At 38.4% G+C, this 21390-nt stretch overlaps 1 protein-coding gene across 1 annotated transcript in view; it reads left to right on the top strand.

The window, feature by feature from the left end:
- The window catches only part of PPP3CA (protein phosphatase 3 catalytic subunit alpha), a 170145-nt gene that overhangs the window by 129987 nt on the left and 18768 nt on the right, over positions 1–21390 (top strand). The window contains exons 6-10 of the mRNA XM_041484246.1: positions 1324–1463; positions 7929–8006; positions 9821–9915; positions 18013–18138; positions 20781–20855. Of these exons, the coding sequence (XP_041340180.1) occupies positions 1324–1463; positions 7929–8006; positions 9821–9915; positions 18013–18138; positions 20781–20855 (514 nt within the window). The remainder of the gene's footprint in view (positions 1–1323; positions 1464–7928; positions 8007–9820; positions 9916–18012; positions 18139–20780; positions 20856–21390) is intronic.

Genomic DNA, 21390 nt, shown 5'->3' with positions numbered 1-21390 from the left:
GAAACAAATATAGTTAAAAGAAAAAAACCAAACAAATTGAGCCAGTAATTAGCTCAATATATTAACTGCGCTTTAAAAAATTACTGAATGCAAAGTTATGTTTCTGAGGTAAAGGTTCACTGTCTCAGTAAACAAAAATACTCTGCGTAAAAATTAGCTGGCTCTGCAACAGCATAATGGCAAAGTGAAGTTGTTTAGCTCTCAGATTCTAGATTAGGCTCATTAACACCTTCCCTTCCCCCTGCCCAACCCAGCAGGTTTATTTATCTTTGGCAATCAGCAGAAATTGGGCTTGCATATTTATGAATTTTTGTTTAATTTAAATGAATTGTAATTACATAGGCATTAATCGGAGGGGGCTGAAATAAGAAGTGTAGATAGGCTGTGAACATGTCAAGATGAGAATGCAAAGGCAAAATTGTAGAGGTCTCTTACTAAAACTTTGAGTGTTGAAAGCTTACAAAACCAATTTGTTCTCTTTGAAAGTTTTTTTTTTTTTGAGGGGAGAAGTTATCTACTAGCTACTGAATCTTTTACTTAATCTTTCTGGTCAAAATAGAGAATATTTCAGACTGCAAGCCTTATTCATACCCCATCTTAACAGGGCTGTTCTCACATGAAAGAACTCTTGATATAACACATGATGTTATTATATTAAAGAGTTCTTGTAGGAGAATACTGATTTTTATTATTTTATTATTTTGCTGTACTTCATCTTATTTGTGTATGATTCTATGTAATTTGACATTTTGAATACCCATAGGAAGACCAAAAAGAGAAGTTTTTAGCTTCTTAATTAGGGTTGAGGTTATGGGAGCAACAGGAATGTCACACCAACATGCTGTAATGCAGACATATTGTCTTGATATTTAGATAAATTTTTTTGTGAAAATGTACACAAATCTAAATGGGAACTTGCTTTGAAATAACTACTGTATTTTCTTGAGGTGCCCCACTTATATAAATTGAATGTTCTAAGGTTTGAAAAGTCGTGAAGTACAGAAATACTGTATTCTCCCTTGTCCACGGGAATGCTTGCAAAAACCAGTAGAAAGGCAAAAGAAGATCAAACAAAAATTCATGTAGAATGGGAATCCACTGTATCTCTTAATTTTCAGTAAGATCTGTTCCTTGTATCCCCATCAATGTTTGCAAGGAGTGTTTTGCTGTTACTCAAACTCCATTGCTTTAAAGCTGAAGAACAGATTGCTATGAGTCTCTTGTTCACTTGCTCATGGAGTGAAAAATAGTAATTTTGCTTCCATGTTTCTGTGATACATAGTTGAAAGAAGTTAGTATTTCTTTGTCTCCTATTTTTCTTAGTTAGATCGATTCAAGGAACCACCTGCATATGGACCTATGTGTGACATCCTGTGGTCAGACCCGTTGGAGGACTTTGGAAATGAGAAGACTCAGGAACACTTTACTCACAACACAGTCAGGGGGTGCTCGTACTTCTACAGGTGATTATTACTACTTTGAACAGATTTCTGTTGGTGAACTGCTGCTGGTTTTGCAGTATAAATGTTTGCTTGAACTTTGTGGCACTACTTAGGTAATGAGGCCTTTTTTTCTGCAGGCTGGCGTTGTTTTCAGAAAAATTCATGCTTGCTTTATTTGAATCTCTTCTGCCACATTGGGGAAACTCTAAGTCACTTAATTTTATTCACCAAAGCCTGTGTATTTTCCCTCTGTTTTTGTAAGTTAGAGAAGGAATGTGTCACTTTTAAAAAGGGGTATGTAACTGCATTTCTAGTTTGAAAATTAAAACTTAATTTCCCATGAAAGATGCCAGCACTGAAAAACTGATTACCTATTGTTCTGCAGGATAAATAAAAAGTGTGAGTTCCCCCACAGAGATACTTTTTTTTTTTCTCTCAGTTTGATCAAACTTTTTTTTGTTGTTGTTATTTGTTTGGAAGCAATTCTTCTCAAGAAATTCAGTATTTGAAGAACATTTGTAAAATGGGACTTAGCAATACCTGAAATGCAGAAAAGTGCCTGTAATATTCCTGCAGAAACATGTATGTACCTTGCTCTGACAGTGTGGGCATTTTAAGGAGTTTGGGCTTTTTTTTTATTGGGGTAGTTAAGAACAACATACAAGGGTACCAGTGTAGCAAAACTAGGAGGGGAGGAGGTTAAATGGCAAGATGAGCAATGTATTCAGTGAAATATTAATTAAAAAAAACATTTTTGTTCAGGAGAAATGTGAAGATGTTATTGAAATGTTAAGAGGTTGTTGAACTTTTTGAAGTGAAGCAGTTTGCTTCAGCCCCTGCTAGTTACACACAAATCTAAGTTTTCTCAGCAAACTCAGAGTAAGGGAGGGATCCAGCTCTTTCACTTGCCTTAGAAAATCTCTCCTTGAACACTGTAGCTGTTTAGTTATGTGTCCAAAGTAATTCAGCGGCATCCACCAGCAAGCAGGTGACAGAGCCGCTGGAATCAACCTCCTCGTTGGTAACATTATCAGGAAGGTGGCAGATGGTTAGATGTTCAGAAATGACATTTCTGGCTCCCTTCTCGGAGCCCTGTTGCTGCAGCGTGGGGCCAGTGGAGAGCTGAGCAGTTGGCTCTGCAGCCCGGGCTGCTGGCTCCCGCCTCCAGTGGGCAACTCCAGTGGCCACGCTCGGGTCTGTGACACCTGGGAGGTGCTCAGTGGGTGTGTTTGGGCTCATCACGAAAGGGAGGCACACTGCTGCAAACAATGATCAGTGCAGAAATGGGCTATGACTGAGGAGTAAAATCATTGCTTATCCTCTCAGCAGTAGCAGCAAATGCTGGAGTGTACCTGTGACTCCCGGCACTGCACACACAGGGAGTAATGGTGATTTCTACTCATGAATAGCCTGGCAGACATGGCTTGTGCTTAAATACAGAGCTGCTTATATACTGGAAGAAGTTCTAGATTTTAGGTTGGGGTTTTTTTCTAGAGGTCTGCTCCATACAGTTGCCATAAAAATTCCTTAATACGTCTATCAGTTTCCTCCAGAAAATGTATCAGACCTAGTCTGTGTCCTGGCACATATTCAGAAAAGTGCATTTTTAGGAAAAGAGGAACTATTCTGAAGACAACTTATTATCAGGTCATGTGAGTGACGTATAACTGCTTGATGATTCAGTCAGAGGGCTAGCTTGGAACCATGTTTTCTGAGTTTATATAAAGGGAAGCATTCCTTTTAAAAGAAGTACCTAGTTGCCCTGGAAGATGACTAATTGCTTGCCTAATGATAATACCTGGTAGAAAAGGTATCCATCAGTGTGGAATGTGTAATTTTCCTTGCCTTTTCTAGTTATCCTGAGTAAAGGAACAAATTTCCCTGAACAGGCTTGTAAAGGAAGGGCTGAATTGCTCAGTTCTCCTTCAAGAATGCCTGTTAATAGAATGACTGTGTTTATTATTCACTAATTAAAATTTCTTAAGTTTCTTCAGTAATTTCCAGAATGGGAAGTTAAAAGATAGCAATGAGAATTTTGAATGAAGGTCAGGAAGATTTCAGTCATGCCTGTTAATCAGTAAAGGAATTTCTATATGAAAATCAATTGTAGGAAATATCTGTAATAAATAACTTCTATTTATCAGAGATATTCTTTATTATGACAAGTTGCAAGTTACTTTGCTCTGACTTAAAGTTATTTCCTAATACAAAAATGCTGTGAGGAAAATAACAGTAATGTGGCTTTCTAACTGTGCATGCACCATGTTAACTGGACCTTCCATCTCAGAAGTGCAGGAAATTCTCTGCATTCAGTCAAAACCCATTTGTGAAATATTGGGCCATTTCTATGAGAAAGTATAAAGACTGTAGCTTACAGCAGTCTGACAAGCTTCTCACTGCATTTCTTACATGATCACTCTCACACAGCCTATTGAATTTCAAACTGATCCAGTAGTTCTTCAAGAATCGTCCCTTTATGTAAGAGTTCTTGAAACTGCTTTGGTTAGTTGTAAAATGTCAGATCTTGAAACCATAGGCATAACCTGTCATTTAGAGACTTAAAGAATAGTCTGATTTTTCAGAAGTGCTCAGGGTCAACACTTAGTGCACACCTTTAGCATCTAGAAGCATTTTGTACTGTGGATTGTCAAAATAGCACAATGCCAGAGTAAAACATTAACTGTGGAATATAAGGAATTAATGAAAATATATTAAAATATATACTATATGTATTTATATAAATATTATATATATTTTTTATATATTTATATATATAAATATATATATAAAGTTTCTGTGTCTTAAAGAGAACAAAAAGTGATAGGGATGGGATTTCATTTTCTCTCTCTGAATTTTAAAATTGTATGTCCTTTGTAGTCTTGGTCATGTTTTATGTAATTTTTTTGAAAAAGTAGAAATAATTAGTGGAATGCTGGTTGTTTAAATTGTTCTTTTATTATGAGTTAAGCTTTTCTTTCATCCACACCCAAAGTAATGTTGTGTTCAGAGTATATTATAAACAAGAGGGAATTAATTTGTCCCAGAGTGATATTAGACCCACAGGCACACAGTTTTTCAGCTGATCCAGCCAGTAAAGAAGTTTTCCTGTTTACCACATTATCTAGTTCTTGCCTTGAATTTTTCTAACAAATATTTATTTGCACTTTGAAATTTGTACTGATCTTGCCAATTAACCCTTTACACTTCTTTCATAAACTAGTGGTACAGAAACTCTCAGGCAGTTTTGTAAGAAACAGGTTGGACACCAGGAAGAACTTCTTCACTGAAGGGGTGGTCAGGCGTTGGAATGACTGCCCAGAGAGGTGGTGGAGTCAGTTTCCCTGGAGGTGTTCAAGAAACACTTTCCAGCCTTGGATAGCAGTGAAATGGTTCAGGCTAGAGTAATAATTTTGGCCCTACAAGCACATGATTTCAGTGATGTACTTGACATGCAAGTTAAGTTTGTCAGTATGCAAAGATTAAAGAAATATCTGCTGAAAGCTTTTGAAGACTGTAGTGTCTTTCAGCTTAGGGTTGGAGGTACAGTTGTATGAATTATTTATTTATTTATTTGTTTGTTTGTTTTTAGTAATAGCATTTTAAACAGATTATTTTTGCCACTTTTCTACTCTTCTTTCTCCCAGATCAGGAGCTTTTTGCTGCCCTCACATTGTCTGCCCAGATGTACTGGTAGAATTGCTTGTGTGCTCCATCAGGCCTGGGAAAGCATCCAGTTTTGAAAGAAGGACTCTGCAAAAAAAGATGTGTTTATTTGTTCTAATGCAGTTCCCTGTTCCTCTTCCCAGTGCAGCTCTGCAGACAGCACAGCTAAGAGCAAGCAAAAGCTGGTGGAAAGGGATGTTCTGAGAGTTGCTTAGGACAGCACAGCAACAAAGCATTTGCCTTTGGAGACTCAAGTGTGAGGCCAATGGATTTTGCAGAAAGCCTGTTTTATATGTGCATGTAATGATACAGAAGCTTTCGGACTAAATTTGAAAGTTCTCTTTTGAAAGAAGTGCTTATGCCTCTCTTTTTATGGCATGATGAGTGATATTAAAAAAAATTGTCAATTTCGTCTGTTTTTTCCAGTTATTGGTAGAAAAACAATTTGAAAACATTTGCCATTTTGGATCATGTTAGCAAAGTATTGCTTCTCTTTTAAAACTGCCAGAAGTAATCAGATATCATGCAAAAGAGACCTCAGAACTAGTAAACTATGCATGAGGCATGTTAATGAAAGAAGATGCCCAAGTAGGGAATATCACAGTCACGTACTCCATGGGGAATAACATCTTTCTAGCTTAGTAGAGGGGTGTTTTGTTTTCTCTGTGAGTCACCGCTCCTCCGTGATTCAGCATGACACATGAAGGCAGGAGGCTGGATTGCTCTGGAAGAGCCTGTTGCGTGGGGGATTTCTGTTTGTTTGTTTTCCCTCTTGGCCAACTGCTTTATTTCTGGCTCATCTGAGTGACAGTCTGGGCTCTGCAAAGCAGGGCAAGGAGGAGAGTGTTTCTGGAAGGGTAGCGCTCTGAAAAACTAGTAGGGAATTTGAGTGCAAGTCAGTCACTTTAATAAAAAAGATTAGAAAAAAGATTTCCAAGCAGAAGTCATTTCTGTAAAAGTTTGTTTCTAATGACTTCTTCCATAATGTCTGTTTTGTTGGCTCTTTGTAGGACTTCTTGTTTTTACCTGCTTTTTGGTACATACAGTTTTGTATTAAGGAATATTGTTTAATCTAAAGCAAACATACTAAGGAAATGCTGGATAGCATATGTAATAGCTGCAAATGATGCAAAGTTTGCTACTCCCCAGCTTCTGCTTCAACAAGCAGCTCAAGAAAAATGCCTGCAAATTGCTTTGCCTTTTTCAAAATAAAATATCCTGATGGACTGCTCATGGGTTGTGGTGGTCTGGGTAATAGGGCAGCTGGCACACTGATGGTCCCATGCTATTCACTTGTAAGAAAAGAAGGCAGGCAGATTCTTTTTTTGTAAATTTGCATGGAACGCTGTGTGATACCTCTGCCTTTGTAGGTGTGGGCCCTGTAGAATCAGCCAAATTCTGCTAGTAGAACTCTTATTTTCCACAGATTTATGAAGAACAAGATAATTAAGCAATAAAAAAACCCCACCACTTTTGTACTTGAAATGGAAAGAAGAACCTATCATATCTATTTAGGAGCATTTTTTACCACTTCATTATGTCTTCTTTAAAAGCAGTACTTAACACTGCATGAAAAGAATACTATGGAGGAAAAAAATGTAATAGCCGTTTTGAGCAGCTGCACTGATAATGGACATAATCAACTGTCTATCAGATTTTTGTGATAGACCCCAGTTTTCAGAAGTTAATGTAAAATTTCTAAACAAAATGTACCATAAGTCTGCATTTAGTCACAATTAATTATGAAAAGAAATGTATGCAAATCAGTTCTCATTTGCCAGTGGTTTGAATGGCAGCCTGTCAGCATTTGAGATCACTGCAGTTGCCAAAACGTTACCCCACATAATTTGGGAATTGAAATTGTTTTATAATGGCAATCTTTTTAGACAATTCCAAATACCAGACCTGCATCTGAGAATACATGCTAGGTGGCTCAAGTCCAGAAACAGCAATACAGCATTGCACTGGGTTTGTAGCTTCTAGCTGTAAATGACATTTCAGCTTCAAAATACTCAGGAAGGTTTGGAAGCCAGTAGCATCATTTCTCTTGGATAAACTAAAGGAAGATGGTGGATTAGATGGGGGGAGAGGGGTGTGTAAGTTTTCATTTTTTTCATGCATGAAATTTAGAAACTGATGGGGCTGTTAACTGATTGCAAGTAGGCTCTTAAGGTGAAACCATGCCCGGGACAGCAGTTTTTTGTATAAGGTATAGTTGAGATTTTTTAGTTTTTTATCTTGCTCAGTATGTTTAGCACAGATGTATTCAGTGAACACATTTTTGGGGTTTCAAAAGTCACAGGATTTTAAGTTGCCAAGGGGAAAGATAATTTGTTTATCAAGGAGAAAAAGTTCAGGAAGATAAACATCCCTAGTTTGAAGATTGATTTGCTTTTCTTCTTTCTGTCTCTTTCCCTCTCTTTCCACTTAACCACCTTATTTTCTGGTGTCCACAAGCAGCCACTGCATGCAGTAGTCAGTGGGTGAAGTTTTCTGTTACAAGCAACTGTTGTATTGCATTTTGCTTTTTTGGAATACATTAAATCTTAGATGAATAAAAGAAAGTACCTTCTTTCTGACAAGCCATTGGCTGATTGTTGTTATGTAATGAATTGCAGTTTCTAGCATTCCTTTCCAAGCAGTTACGGGGTGGGATTTATAAAGACACTGCTGGTGATGTTGTCTCTACTGAAATCTGCCTACAGAGCAGGTGCTAATTTCATGAATGATGCATGCTTTATGAGACATTTTTTTGAAAGCTAGAGCTCTGTGTGCTGCTTCTGATAATGCCATAACAGGTGCTATTACTTTTTTTTCTAACAGTTACCCTGCTGTATGTGAATTCCTACAGCACAATAACTTGTTATCCATACTCCGAGCTCATGAAGCCCAGGATGCTGGGTAAGTATGTGTGAAGAGGGGGCAATAATAATCATTATGTATAATGGCCTACCATTCCCAAATAGAGCACAAAAAGGAAGAGCAGATGAGTGAGAATGAATTGGAATATATAAGTTGCAACAGCTCTCACTTTTTACTAATGCTACAAAAATACACACTGGCATTACCATGTCTTTTACATTATTATTAGTGAGTTACAAGATTTAATGAATCCTTATATATGCCACTTACTTAGCCTTAGTGATTTTAACTGATAGAAAATGACCAAAATTTTTTTCATGCCAAACAATGCCAGACATGGAAAGAAAAACAAATTAATTTCAGAAAAAGATTTGCAAATGTGCCAGAGTGTTTTGACACACTGATTGCCATGATGCCAGCGAAGTGATTTGGCTCACAAAGGCCAGAACTGCCATCTTTTAGGACTTTCTCAGCTACCTGAGACTTTTGGGCCTAGTGGTTTTATACTTCATTAAAAAAAAAAAAAAATTGTGGAACTCTATAGGCACATAATTTTTTCTGCAGGAGTATCATTAATGATTTCAGGAAGTCTAAGGCATTGAATGCAAAAACAGTCCGGGTCAAGCATCAGGTGGTGTTGATGGTTCCCCATGAAACTATTATCATTATAAAGGTAGAATTTTTTGTGCTGCTTTAAAAAATTACTTTAAAAATTCCTTTTATTTGAAATGTACCATACTTGTGAGATATTGATGAAGGATTGGAATCTGAATGAATAGCTTTGCATATCATGCCTAAACTATTATTATTATTGTGTTTGTTTGGAGGTAGAAACTTTAGCCACCTTGAACAGCAATGAAAGATTAATTAGTGGCATTGTAGGAATAAGGTCAATATTCACTATGCATATTAAAAGCTATTCTGAATGTTTGAATTGTCATGACTTCCAAATGGTAATGCAATTAAAAGCAAGCTATTGCTATGCCACAAATACCTAGCATGAAATACGCAGGGGTAATGAAATTTCATTTTTCTTGTATTGCTTTTCAGTAAAGAGTGAAAAATAACATTTTGTGGAAGAGATTTCATTGAAACTATTCAGCAGTTTCAGTGCAATATTTGACGATGTTTGTTAAATTCTTAGGTTTCTTGTAGCTGAGGACTAAAGAGCAGTGTTGGGTGTACTTGTGTCCAAGTACTGTTTGGTTGCTTTCCTTCCAATTACTTGCAGGTTTAGTGCTTGACTGATTATTTGTTGGTCCAATAAGCCTTGTATTTTTCATGAGGCAGTAAGGTTAGGTAATGAAAACATGCAGACATTAATAAACTGGCTGATAGAGTGAATAAGATTAGACACAGCACTGAAAGTATCAGATGACCCATTTCTCTTCCCTTCTCACCCATTCCATGTCCCCTGGCCTTGCCATGGCTTCCGTGCCTGGAGAGGGCAGGCAGCAGGAGGGTCATGGGGGCACCCACTTCCCTTCTTGGCAGGACCCTTCCAAGGCACTGCTGGTGCTTGCTTTGCCCACAATGCCCCAGAGAGAAAGTCTGGCAATGTCCTGGGCACTGGGCAAATTCACAACAAAACCCACCTCTGGCTCACTCAATTTCAGACAGAGACACAGCTTTCAAGCATGGATCCCTGGGCATGTCAAATAATTTTAATGAGAAAGTCTGCAGGAATACTTATTTCCTGTGGCTTTTAAATAGCTCATGTGCGTGTTTTTCAGTCTTGGCATGTGTTAACAGCCAGAGCCCTCATGTACTAGGCATTTTGTGCACTGTATGTGGTCAGTGACAAGTATCCATTCAACACTGGGTAGTAATTAGTATCTTCTCTTTCTTCTTAGGTATCGTATGTACAGGAAAAGCCAAACAACAGGATTCCCTTCGCTAATCACAATTTTTTCAGCACCAAACTATCTAGATGTATACAATAACAAAGGTAAGAATTTAATTCCTGTTCATGTACAGTAGCCTGTACTTCTGTTTACTTGAATATTGGTGTCTTTTCATTCCTGTATTTATCAGTTCATGCCCATTTTCTTCCTCTTTTATTAGTTCATGCCCATTCCACTTATTATATAATACAAACCTAATTAAATTTTTACAGGCAGATGTATGCCTCTGAACATAATGGTGTATTTTAATATGCCTTAGGATATTTCTGTATTTTGACTGCAAGTGATTAAGTAAATGTTACACGGGAAGCAAAACTTAAAGCAGCTCTATTAGTGAAGTATATTAAGAAATGCTCTGGGTGAGATGTTTAGAGCCTAGTGTTCCTTATAATTAATTATCTGTTCCTTGCTTCTTTCCAATAAAATTGTTGGAGTTTGCATGTACAAACTGTCTAGCCAGTTAAACTATGACAGGTCATGAGTGGATAAAGCATGGGGTGGATGTGTGAGTTCCTTTACATTTTGGGGTTTTTAGTCCTTGACCACTGAAATGTAGAAAATTAAATATAAATAGCCAAAAAGGTAAAAAGGTTACTACAGAAATAAGAGTCAGTGGTCACTGTATAAAGGCTCCACTGAATACAAGTCTCTGCAGCTTCTCTGAATTTATTCATTTATTGCATTCCCAGAAATCTCTCATGAACTGGAAAAAAGAATCATGTTTCTAAAAATAATTTTTTATAATAAATCTGTCCTCCTGTGTCTTGAAATGAGCAGTATTATTTACTTTCTCCTAGTCCCCCTAATGATAAAATTATTTGTGTTTCTCTGTGAACAAAGTAAAATAATTCTTTCTCAATTATATTCATGAAAGTTGCTCCCTTGCAAAGAGATCAGTTTCTCTTGTGAAGGGATATTTTTAATCTGGATGCTTGTTTGCAGAGGAAGCAAGCTATACTTCTTTTTAAACTTGCAAAAGAAAGCTTTCTTCAGGCATCGTTTTACAAAATTTATAATCTAAAAGCTTTTATGCCATGAACTCTATTCAAGGGAAGGAAACACTTCACTGCTAGATAATGGGGTTTGTACACCTCAGATTTCTCAATATGCCTGTTAACTTGTGGAAAAATTAATATGTTATTCTGCAAAACCATTCAAGCAGAACTGTCAGTAGCTACTTTTACAAAAGTTAATGATGTAGGGGCTCTGCTAACAATCCGAGAAGTGCAGGATGAATAAGGAATGTGTTCATTTTATTGGTAGGATCATTGCTATTGGTGGAGAAATGTGTTCACTCTCCTGGCTGACTGCTTTGGGTCAAAGGCTGAGCGATCACAAGTCGGTGCAAGGAACATGGTAGAAAGTGTTCTCCTTCTGCTCTTTAGGCATGGAAGCAGTTCTGTGCAATGAAGGCAATGGGTGAATTATGTGAAACTTTGTCTTTAAGGCAAATGTTAAAAGGAAAGCAATGATTCACATTGTTCAAAATCTTGACTTTGAAACCACAGAGTCTGGCTGGTAAAGAGAAGTGCATCTCTGTTATCTCCATTTCCAAAGAGAGCATCATTTCCCTTGTTCTAGGATGCTCCGCTGTGGCAGGCAGGTCTTACACGGGGTGGAAAGCCTCTTTCGATGGAAAGCTGTACACCATTTGCTGTGGGGTTATCTGTGGCCACAGCTGGAGTTGGTGTGCACTGCCAATACCTGCTCAGAGTGAGCTCAGGCAAATCAGCACTGATGCTACATCAGTGCCTGTGTGCCACTCCTTAACTTCTTGTAAATTCAGAGGCTGACCTTTAGCAGCTTTGTAATGGATCTCCATTGAAATTATCTGCCTCCTTTTCTCTCATTAGAAGTTTTGATGCATTATTTCATGTGACTGATTGCACTGGCTCTTGGCATTTAAAGTACATCATGCATAGTTTATCATTCTGCATTGCTCATACATCTTTATCTGGAAAGTCTCTGTGTGCTTGCTTCCCTCTTCAAGGCAAAAACCCACTATCGTATAGAATGAGTCCCAAACATGGCTACTTGTTGGCTTCCTTGGTTTGCAGCAAGTGAATTTACTGAGAGCACAATTTCTGACTGATTTCAGGAGAAAAAGGAAGATACTTCCATCCAGAGGTGTTGTCAGGGCAGTTGCTCTAGCTGACTCATCATGCATTGGTGCAGAACCTGATTGATTTTTACAGGTCATCTGGAGGTTTGGTTACTGTCTGTCCTTGGAAAAGGAGTTATTCTCCTACTAGTGAGCACCTTCCTGTCTAGTATGCATTCTCAGTGTTCCTCTGGTTGTCAGCCAACAGTCACCCTGAATAAATTCCTGAGAGGCTTCAGCTTCCACTGGCATTAAATGGGTCATTTTTAAAATGCAGTATTGTTTAGGATAAACAAATTTTTTAAAAGCTGCAAGAGGCTAAGAATGCTCATTTTCCCCCCCAGGTTGATAGTTCTCACAGCCATTAAAGCAGATGTAGTTTCTTGAGCTTCTTCAAAGCACTTCAGGAGTAGACCTGTTTGCCAGCTTTATCCAGAGGCTCCTTCAGTCCCTGCTGGAGAGCAGCCATGGGATCAGATCTGGGAGCGGATATATCCTCAAAGGGCAGTAGGGAGGCAAGGATCTCAGTGCAAAAGGACATTTGGCAGGAATGGCTGAAGATAAGCTACCCAAACAAGCCCCTGTTCAGCAAAGCTGCTGCTAATAGTGCTGCCATGGAGCCTCTGCATGGGCTGCCTCACAGCGCTGACCCACCATGGGAGCCTCTTCTGGCTGTGCTGGGTTCTGGCACCAAAGGGAGTTCCCTTCATCCCTTTGGTGCTGGCTGTGTCACTCGTGCAGGCTGTGTGTGTCACACGTGGCTGCAGCTCCTGTCACAGCCCCAGGCCACACACACAGAGCTTCAGGTGCCAGAGGGAGGTTTGGCAATTGGGAGGCTCCTGTCAGGGCTTCCCTCTCTAGTTAAGGGAGACACAGAGAGAGGTGATTCAGAGACTCAGAAACTTCCTCAATACTGGGAGCCTTGTGTCCTCCTTTTTCCCTTATTATCCTTCTCCATTACTGTTATTAATTCCTTCCATATTCATTATAATGGAAAGCATTTGCAAAGGGAGGGAATTTTTATGTGGTTTTTGGCAACTTCTGAGCAACTGTTCAGTATCTTCACAGCTTTCTCAAACATTTATGCTTTCATTTATTTTATTAAAAGGCATAAAGATACTCTAAGATTATTATTAGTACTCGTTACAAGAAATACCAGTGCATTGGTGTTTCTTCTAAGACTACTGCTTCTGGAGAGAAAGCTTATGCAAGAAGATAAATGTTAATTGGATTGTGGTAGTTACCAGTGACTTCAGGGCCTCTTCAGAGATCATCTGTGCTGATCAAGAAACTCTGAGAAAGTTGTATAAGTACAGACTTGCCCCTGGGCTCCAGGGTGCCTATAACTAGGAGAAATTCTCAATAGCAGCAGAATAAGAGGGTGCCAAAAATTACCTTGTGATATGATCTGGCCTTGTATTGTGTCTAAACTTTCATTCCTGCATTCAGTATTTCTTAATGCCTTAATTAGGGCTTGCTGTAATGCTGTTTATGCACACCCCCCAAAAAAACTAAAAAATAAAAATCAAGTGAAAGATTCTACAGTTCTATAGAGGCAGAAAAGCTACTTGTAAAACACTGGTAATACTGGCATTTTCATGTCTGGCTGTCACTTCAGTGTAAGTGCGTGCTTTTTGGCTGAGTGAGCAATTTTAACTTGCTGTTTAAAGACAGACTGTTATCTTTTGAACACTTTTAAAACATTAGGTTTTATAGTGGAGAGAGAACCACCACAGAATCCAAAGCTATCAAAAAAATCCCCAGCATGAAGTTTCTTCCAATGTGCTGCAACATACATGTGTTGTTTCCAAAAGGAAAAGCAGGAAAAGAAAGTCAATATGCAGGAATGTTTGGGATAGTAGAAAACCATCTGTAAATCTGTATGCCTGTTATTGTATTGTAAGTTATGTGTCAGTGAAGTGTGTGTAAAGTATCAGCATGAAGTATACCATGGAGAAGTGTACCTGATCTAGATGGATCTAATGGGAAAATTATTTTCACCCAGAAAAAGACAGAGTAGTATACCTGGAAGGCAAGGGTGACCTGTGAGAAATGTTAGCACTTGGAGGGGAAGAAGAGAGATGTAGCCTCTGTTTGCCCTATCAGTTTTCTTTAATGCCTTATCTCGGCTGCTGTGATGAGTTCTTGTCACGGAAACAAAAGCTTTTAAGGAAGAGTTGTCAGGGTATCTAGGCCATCTCATTGCTGATGCAGAGAAGTTTGCCAAAAGTGATTTTTGCAGTGTGTTGATTAAATCTTGAATGTTACTTGTCTGTTTCTTTGCAAGATGCGGTTGCACGTGTAAAATAAAAATCTTTAAAATTTTATGAGGAAAGATATTTCCACCTACAATTATTGTCACTTCTGTACTGGATTATTTAGACCATTGCCTTTTATAGTAAACAATTTTTGTCCTTTGATAATATTTAAACTCATTTTAGTAACCCTTATCCCTGACCTGACTTGGGCAGAAAATGCTGTGGTTACTTAGCAACTCTCCTTGAGAAGGCATTGTTCCCAGTTGCACAGTCAATGCTGAAGTTAATTTGGCATTAAATCAGAAATTGAAATTCTTTCTTAGGTGTGAAGAATTTGAGGGACTTTTCACTGATTCATTTTCTAAATGCAGGATGAATTTTTGGAAATAAAATTACAAGAAAATTAGTTAAATTGTTTGCTAGAAATATTTTTAGGTTGTTCATCTAAACATATTCTGGGCTAGTATTTCTACCAAGCTCATTATTTTTTTCCTCTGATTGTTTTTTTATGATGGAAATGTTATTAATTAATTTACCTTGAAAAATGATTTGGCAGATCATGAAGCAGGATATGTTATGTCTTTGAGAAATTCTGAGCTGTCTGTCACACAGTTTAATGTTGTTGGCATGGCTTCAGGCCTTAACCTACCTCCACATATATAATCTTTTAAAGCCCCATTTGAGATGCCAGAGAGTCTGAGACATCAACTCAGGTCCAGATGTGATAGGTGTGACAGAATTGTTCCAGGCTCATCTTTAACTGAGGGAGACCAAGGCGGTGCAGCACTAGCTGCTGTATCTAGCCCTGAAAAGGTTAGAAGGGCTGTCTCCATTTGTAGCTAAAGGAAGGAGGTTTCTTAACTGCACAGCTTCAACACCCATATCTCCAGCCTTTGGGTACCTGTGTTAAATGCTTCGAGCTAAACGGTACAAATTCCCTTTGCCTGCTGCATTAGTGTTTCATTTCACTCTGATGTGATTTCAGCATCCAATATCTCAGTTTACTAGCATTGGAAAGAATGTAATGTCATTTGGGCTATCTGCACGTCTTTGCTTTACAAAACATTAGCTTTTAAAACTTATTTACAGCAGCAAGTACCAAAATTAGGCTAAAGTGTGTGTATCTGTTAAGAATAATAAAAAAATAGTCTTGCTCTGGTTGGTGATTATACAGGATAATGGCTGGTGGCTTGGTCTGCTAGCATCTGTCTGTGTTTGGAACAAAAAGTATTGAGGTTGCAGCCTGGAATAATAAGCAAATGTTGGCTAGAGTCAGGTTTTCCTCTGTTATGGGTTTCATTACCAAAGGAACCCATCCCATTTCTGTCTCCTCCATCAGCCACTGTGTGACCTCCACCCTTGTAACCTTCAAAAGCTGTGTGCTCTTTCAGGGCTGCTGGCTCTCCTGTAGCTTCTTAGGCATCCAGCTAACATGGACTAAGGAATGAAGCAGAGTTGAAACCCCCAATCTTTTCTGAGTCAACACAGAGGAAAAAGAAATCTATGACCAAAAGAAAGCACAGAGACAGATAAGCTCAGGGAAACTCCTGCTGTTATCTGAGGATCTGATTTTCTACTTGATCCAGGCAAAGTTTTCCTCTTCTGACTACTAAGTAGTAATCAGAACTGTACATTCATAACGAGAGCTGATTTGCTTCATGTTAAATATCATCTTCATTACTTACCTAACTTAAAATATTTTGTGTGCATTGTGCTTGTAAATTACAGATTTTTAATTGAAAATGCCAAAAAGTATGTGTGATACTGGTAACTACCCTCTTTTATTCTTTTAAGAGGAGAGTTATTTTAGAAGGCTTCTCTGTTATTACCCTGTGTAAAGTTATTTTGAAATAATTTCTTGAGGAAATGCACAGGTCATTTACAGGGGAGAATTTTTTAAATACTATTATTGTAACTTTTGTAAGATATTCAGATATATAAATTAATAAGGTGTTGTGAGGATTTTTTTATTATAGTAATCTTAAATTATCTACCTTTCAAAGGAAACAACCCAACTAAAGCCCATTTTTATTTAATTTTATGTTTTGCAACTGTTCTGTATAGGGTTCAGGCTTTTTCAGAGGCCAGTGTTAAAAGTTCCCTGTAAAAATTATTTTTTATTCAAATTTTACAGAATTTAGAAATAGACTTAGTAGATGAATTGAAGAAGTAGTGGGAAGGGGAACTACCTCAGCTCACTCAGATGATGAATTTGAAGTTTTAGTCCTTCTAAATGAATCTGTACAACCATTAAGTGGTTCTTTTTGTGTGGTTTTGACTCATTTTTTCTGTAAAGCCACAAACTATTTATTTTTATTATGCAGTTGTGTCACAGTAATAGAAGAAGAATGAATTTTGATCTGCTGCATGTGATTTCAGCCAAAATCTCTTGGAAATATTCAGAGCATTGACACTAGTTTTCTCATTTTTTTAATAGCAGTATTAAGCCACTTTTTTCTTCTACTGAGGAGCAGATTGACTGCCAGTTGTCAGACTGGGATGGGCAAGAGTCAAATGTGGTTTATTTAAATGGAGGGTGTCTGCCTGGAAAAAGTCCACTTTATTGCTGCTTTCTGTGTCTGTCAGTGAGTATGTTTCAGAAACTCCCAGGTCACTCTGGACTCTGTCACTGACCACAAAATGGAAGACATTTAACATCCTATTAAATATTTTTCACAGCCTGAAGCAACAGCCTAGTGCATGAAAAAAGGTTTCTTCTTTGATTGACACACAGTGAAAAGAGAGAAATAATCAGAAGGAATTGTTCAGCCCCTTCAGCCAACACTGCATTTCCTACAATGCTGCCTCACATTGCAGTTGTGCAATTTTATTGCTGGTTATTAAGTGATAGCCAGTCCCTGGAACTACATTCCTCCCTGGGGAGACAGAAGTGGGAAGGCTGGGGGAAAGGGGAAAGCATAGAATGAAACACCTTTTTTTGACTGTTTTTGTTGCTTGTGTTGATTAAATATCCTGCATGCAGTCTCCTGTAACTGCATTGTTTAAAGAATTTCATGTCTTCAAGTCACTTTGGTGATAATCTCAAAATTACAAAATTTTTCGGATTACCATTTCAGATATGAGCCTGAAGTCCATTAACAAAAGTTAACACTGAACTTGGTGCAGTGCTTTAAAAAGTGGGTGTGGCATAAATATCTATATTTCGGCCTGTGAACAGACATAGTCTGTGTGTTTGTGTGTTGATAAGAATGATGAGAATGCTAAATGGTGTAAGACAAATTGTATTAGTATTGATTCATATTATAGGGAGCACATTTTTGCATGCCTAGAGTTTGCATAACGTGAGAAGCAGGTGTCATCTCAGGTACAATACTGTGAATGAAATATGTTGAAAATTTCCATCAGAAGAGCAGTGTTCAGACTCTGAGTCATAAATGCTTTTTTTCTGTTATCTCCAAAGCATGGTTGTGAGGAGCTCAGATAACTGTGTGAAATGGGGGCTCTGAATGCTCTGCTTCATTCCTCACTGGTGGCGGATCCCAGAGCTCACGTTCTTGGCTGCTCAGAGAATATTAATTCACTTTCCAGCCCATCTTAGCGGCAGGGAAAGCTGTTGACACTGCTTTCAGACTGAAAACAGCTTTCCACTTCAGTGAGGCTTTATCCTACTATAACTGGCATTCAGGTGGTACCACTGGATCAAGTGGGTGGAAGCTGGTGGGCAGCTCTGTGGGCCATGCATGCTGTCAGCATTCCTGGACTGGTAGCCAGTCACACACATGGCTGATGTCTCTTCTGTTTCTTTTCTTTCTTCCTTCTAGCTGCAGTATTGAAATATGAGAACAATGTTATGAATATCAGGCAGTTCAACTGCTCCCCTCATCCATACTGGCTTCCGAACTTCATGGATGTGTTCACCTGGTCCTTGCCATTTGTTGGTGAGAAGGGTATGTATGTAAATCAGTTCTGTTCATAAAAACTGCAAAATGGTTTCTTAGTCACTGTGCATGTGGCCTCATTTATTTTAAAGGGCAAGAATAATTTGAAGACAGATATCTTGCTTTTGAGGATGAAGTTGTAGAAATGGGGCTGAGAGGGGCAAGCAATTACCAGTGGTTAATCACACTTCTCATATTTTTTTATAATTTCCACTCTTTCCAGGTGATGATGCCATTATGTTTCTGCTGCAGAAATAGATTTTATGGCATTGCAGGCCAGAGGTGCATTCACTAAACAAAATTCTGGTTTGTTTTTGCGTTATAAGCTCTTGAACATTCCCTTGGATATCGCTTACTGCTGAATGGTTGTCTCAACAGACTTCACTACCTGGGGTTACATCTTCACTCACACTACCTTTATGTGTGGGTTGCTTTTTCATCAGCAAACACAGAGCTGGTGATATTAAGAGCCGGTCTGGCTTACTGTTCCTGGAGAGAGTAGAGGGATGCCAGTAGGAAGGAAAACTTGCTCTTCAGCCCCTTCTCTGCACAGGCCATGTGGTGCCTCATCGCTGGCAAGAAGAGTCTAAAGAACACAAATGATATTTTATTGAAACCTGATGCTCTTGATGTTGCCTAAATGCAGCTTCATGTTGTGAATGGCAAGCACACAAAAGGCATGAAAACACTTTGGTCTAGCATATTAAATTAATACAAAATACAAACTGCCTAAACCCCAAGTCATTTATTCAGTGCCCGAGATGAAGCTTGCTTTGATCCATCCATTATAGAGTATTGCTGCAACAGCAATTACTGCCAGAAAACTCTAATAAACTCTTAAAAGCTGCTTGGAATAACAGCTCTCTCTTAATAGGCAACTGGAAATACAGCCAGCTGTGTCTCGTACCTGCAGTCATGACCAGCTTTGTTTTGAGCTGCTCTTTTGTTTGAGGAAAGCTGCTGGTGAGACACCTGAGGTCTCTGTGAGCAAAGCAGATAGACAATGAAACAGGGATTAACAAAGAATAGGCAACTGCTTGCACTAATGGAGACATTACATAATCCTCACTGATGCGTGTTGCAGACTCTGGTGAAGCAGATAAAACGCTTTCATTTTCTTTGGACGTAAACTCAGCCAGGCTGTTTTTAGGTTGGGCGTGTTTTCCACACACATTGCAGTCTTGTAAGATGTTCTGTAAGGTCACTTTTCTGAGGCTTCCCATCAGCAGCCTGCTCAGGTGGGGCTTCAGGATGCATGGTCAGAATTGTTGAAGTTCTGAGACCATGGTGTTCCTCATTCTTCTTACATCTTGGGGGTGTTTTTTCCTCCTTCATGTCTTCCAGTGGTCACACTTAACAATTTATTGGGAATTTTAGAGCCCAAAGAAGTGAAATCAGTATTTTCCTTTCTATGCAAAGCAATGTTCAAGGATGTAAGAGTTGGTGTTCTACACAACTTGTTATTTATTTCCTTTTTTTTAATATAGATTTTTCCCTCAAAGGCCAACCAAGGTAGGAAGCTGTTAGCTTCACTGGTTGTTGTTAATGTGGAAAGTTTTTCCACTAATACTGTCAGAGGAAAATATTAAATCCTTCACTAAAGTAGGAAAAAATCTAGCTTTGTCCCACCCTTCTAATTTTCCAAGCTTTCATAGTAGTTAGAGAAGAGGATTTTAATAACTACTTGACTAAAAAATTTAGAGTTTCAACCTGTGTAGCTAGTACAAGGCTAGACAAGCCTGGTAACACTTTTAATGTTGCTTACTACATGTAGCTGTAATGAAGTTTTTTTTAATCTGCTAATTGCTTCACATTTTATGTCATAACTTTGGCCTTTTTGTTCTCTAAGTTGCATTTTGTTGGTTTTGGTTTTAGCTGGGGTTGTTTTTTTCACTGCTCTTACTCTGTATGCTCTCTGGTTAGTGTCTCTCAGTTTGTCTCTCTGGAAAGAAATGAGACCAGGGTAGGGACAGCCTGTGGCTGACCCTTTCATGCCCAAGTTGCAAAGTAAGCAAGCTGAATATGGTCTAAATTCTCCAATAATTATGTATCTGTTGAAAATAGAATAGTTCCACCTCTAAGGAATGTACACTGTCTGGTCTATTTGTATTTGTCCCTTGAATTCAAGGGACACCGAGGACATCTTACAGAGGTTAATGTTTTGTTGAACTTGAAGTAGTGTCCAAAACCTGGATAAATAAAGAAATACTCTATGATCCCTCTTGTTGTACCTTTTTCCACTGGAATGTTGTTCCCATTTGCTGGGCAGGGAAATCAAATCCTATTGCCGTTTAGGAGCAAGAGGAGAGGCGTCACTTTGTTATCCAAGTTGAGTGAAAAGCAAAAAATGTGTTGAGGGGAAGAAAACAAATGTTACCTATATCACTGACAGTTGCAAAAAGAGAGATCATTAGCAGATTTTTTAAAGTCTATTTGTTGTGTTCATTGCATTTGGAAAAATATTTGTGGAAACTTATACTTTTTATTAGCTACACAGGGAACTTTCAGCTTCTAATACTACAGGTCCTGTTGTTTAAAAAGTGGGTGCCGTTATTGCGCTGAATTTTTATTCGCACTACTACAGCTGGAGTTGGCTCTCTGACAGCCAGGGAAGCTTAATATCAACATTTTGCACTTGTTTTCCATTTTAGTGACAGAGATGCTGGTAAACGTGCTGAACATCTGCTCAGATGATGAACTGGGAACAGAGGAAGATGGATTTGATGGTAAGAGCCTCTACCCTTGGTTAGATTGTTTGCCTTGGAATTACTTTAAAATATTTATTTACTAACCATGAAACAATTTTCTGAGTCCCAGTTGATTTCTATGCCACTGAAAGCAACTGTCATGCTAGACTCCAATGGAATTGCTTCCATTATGCTTCAGAAAGAATTAATGGCTCTTCCCTGATCTAAATAATTTCTTTATCTCATTTTTCTGGTTAAAAAACCTGCATTTCCCTCCATGAAATCTGGGTTATGTTGTCATGAAGGGATCAGATGATTTCATGCAAAAGATCACAAGTATTCTCATGGTGAGTTTCATTATGTCAATGAAATATGCTTCCTGCAGAGCTCCTTCCCAAAATGTTGCTACTGTGACTTTGGAAGGCTTGTACTTGAGGGATTTCTTTAGTCACTTCTTTTGATGCACTTGAGTGTCTAAAAGGCTTTCATGAGCAATAGAATCATTAAAAATAAGCATGTAAACACAGATAGAGAATGTTTTAACCTGGTGTTTCTGCCAAGAGAGAAATGGTCA

Source organism: Pyrgilauda ruficollis, unplaced genomic scaffold (assembly GCF_017590135.1).
Source record: "Pyrgilauda ruficollis isolate IOZ18807 unplaced genomic scaffold, ASM1759013v1 scaffold65, whole genome shotgun sequence".
NCBI lineage: Eukaryota > Metazoa > Chordata > Aves > Passeriformes > Passeridae > Pyrgilauda > Pyrgilauda ruficollis.
The sequence above is the reverse complement of the archived record's forward strand: the minus strand, read 5'-3'. Positions and strand labels throughout refer to the sequence as shown.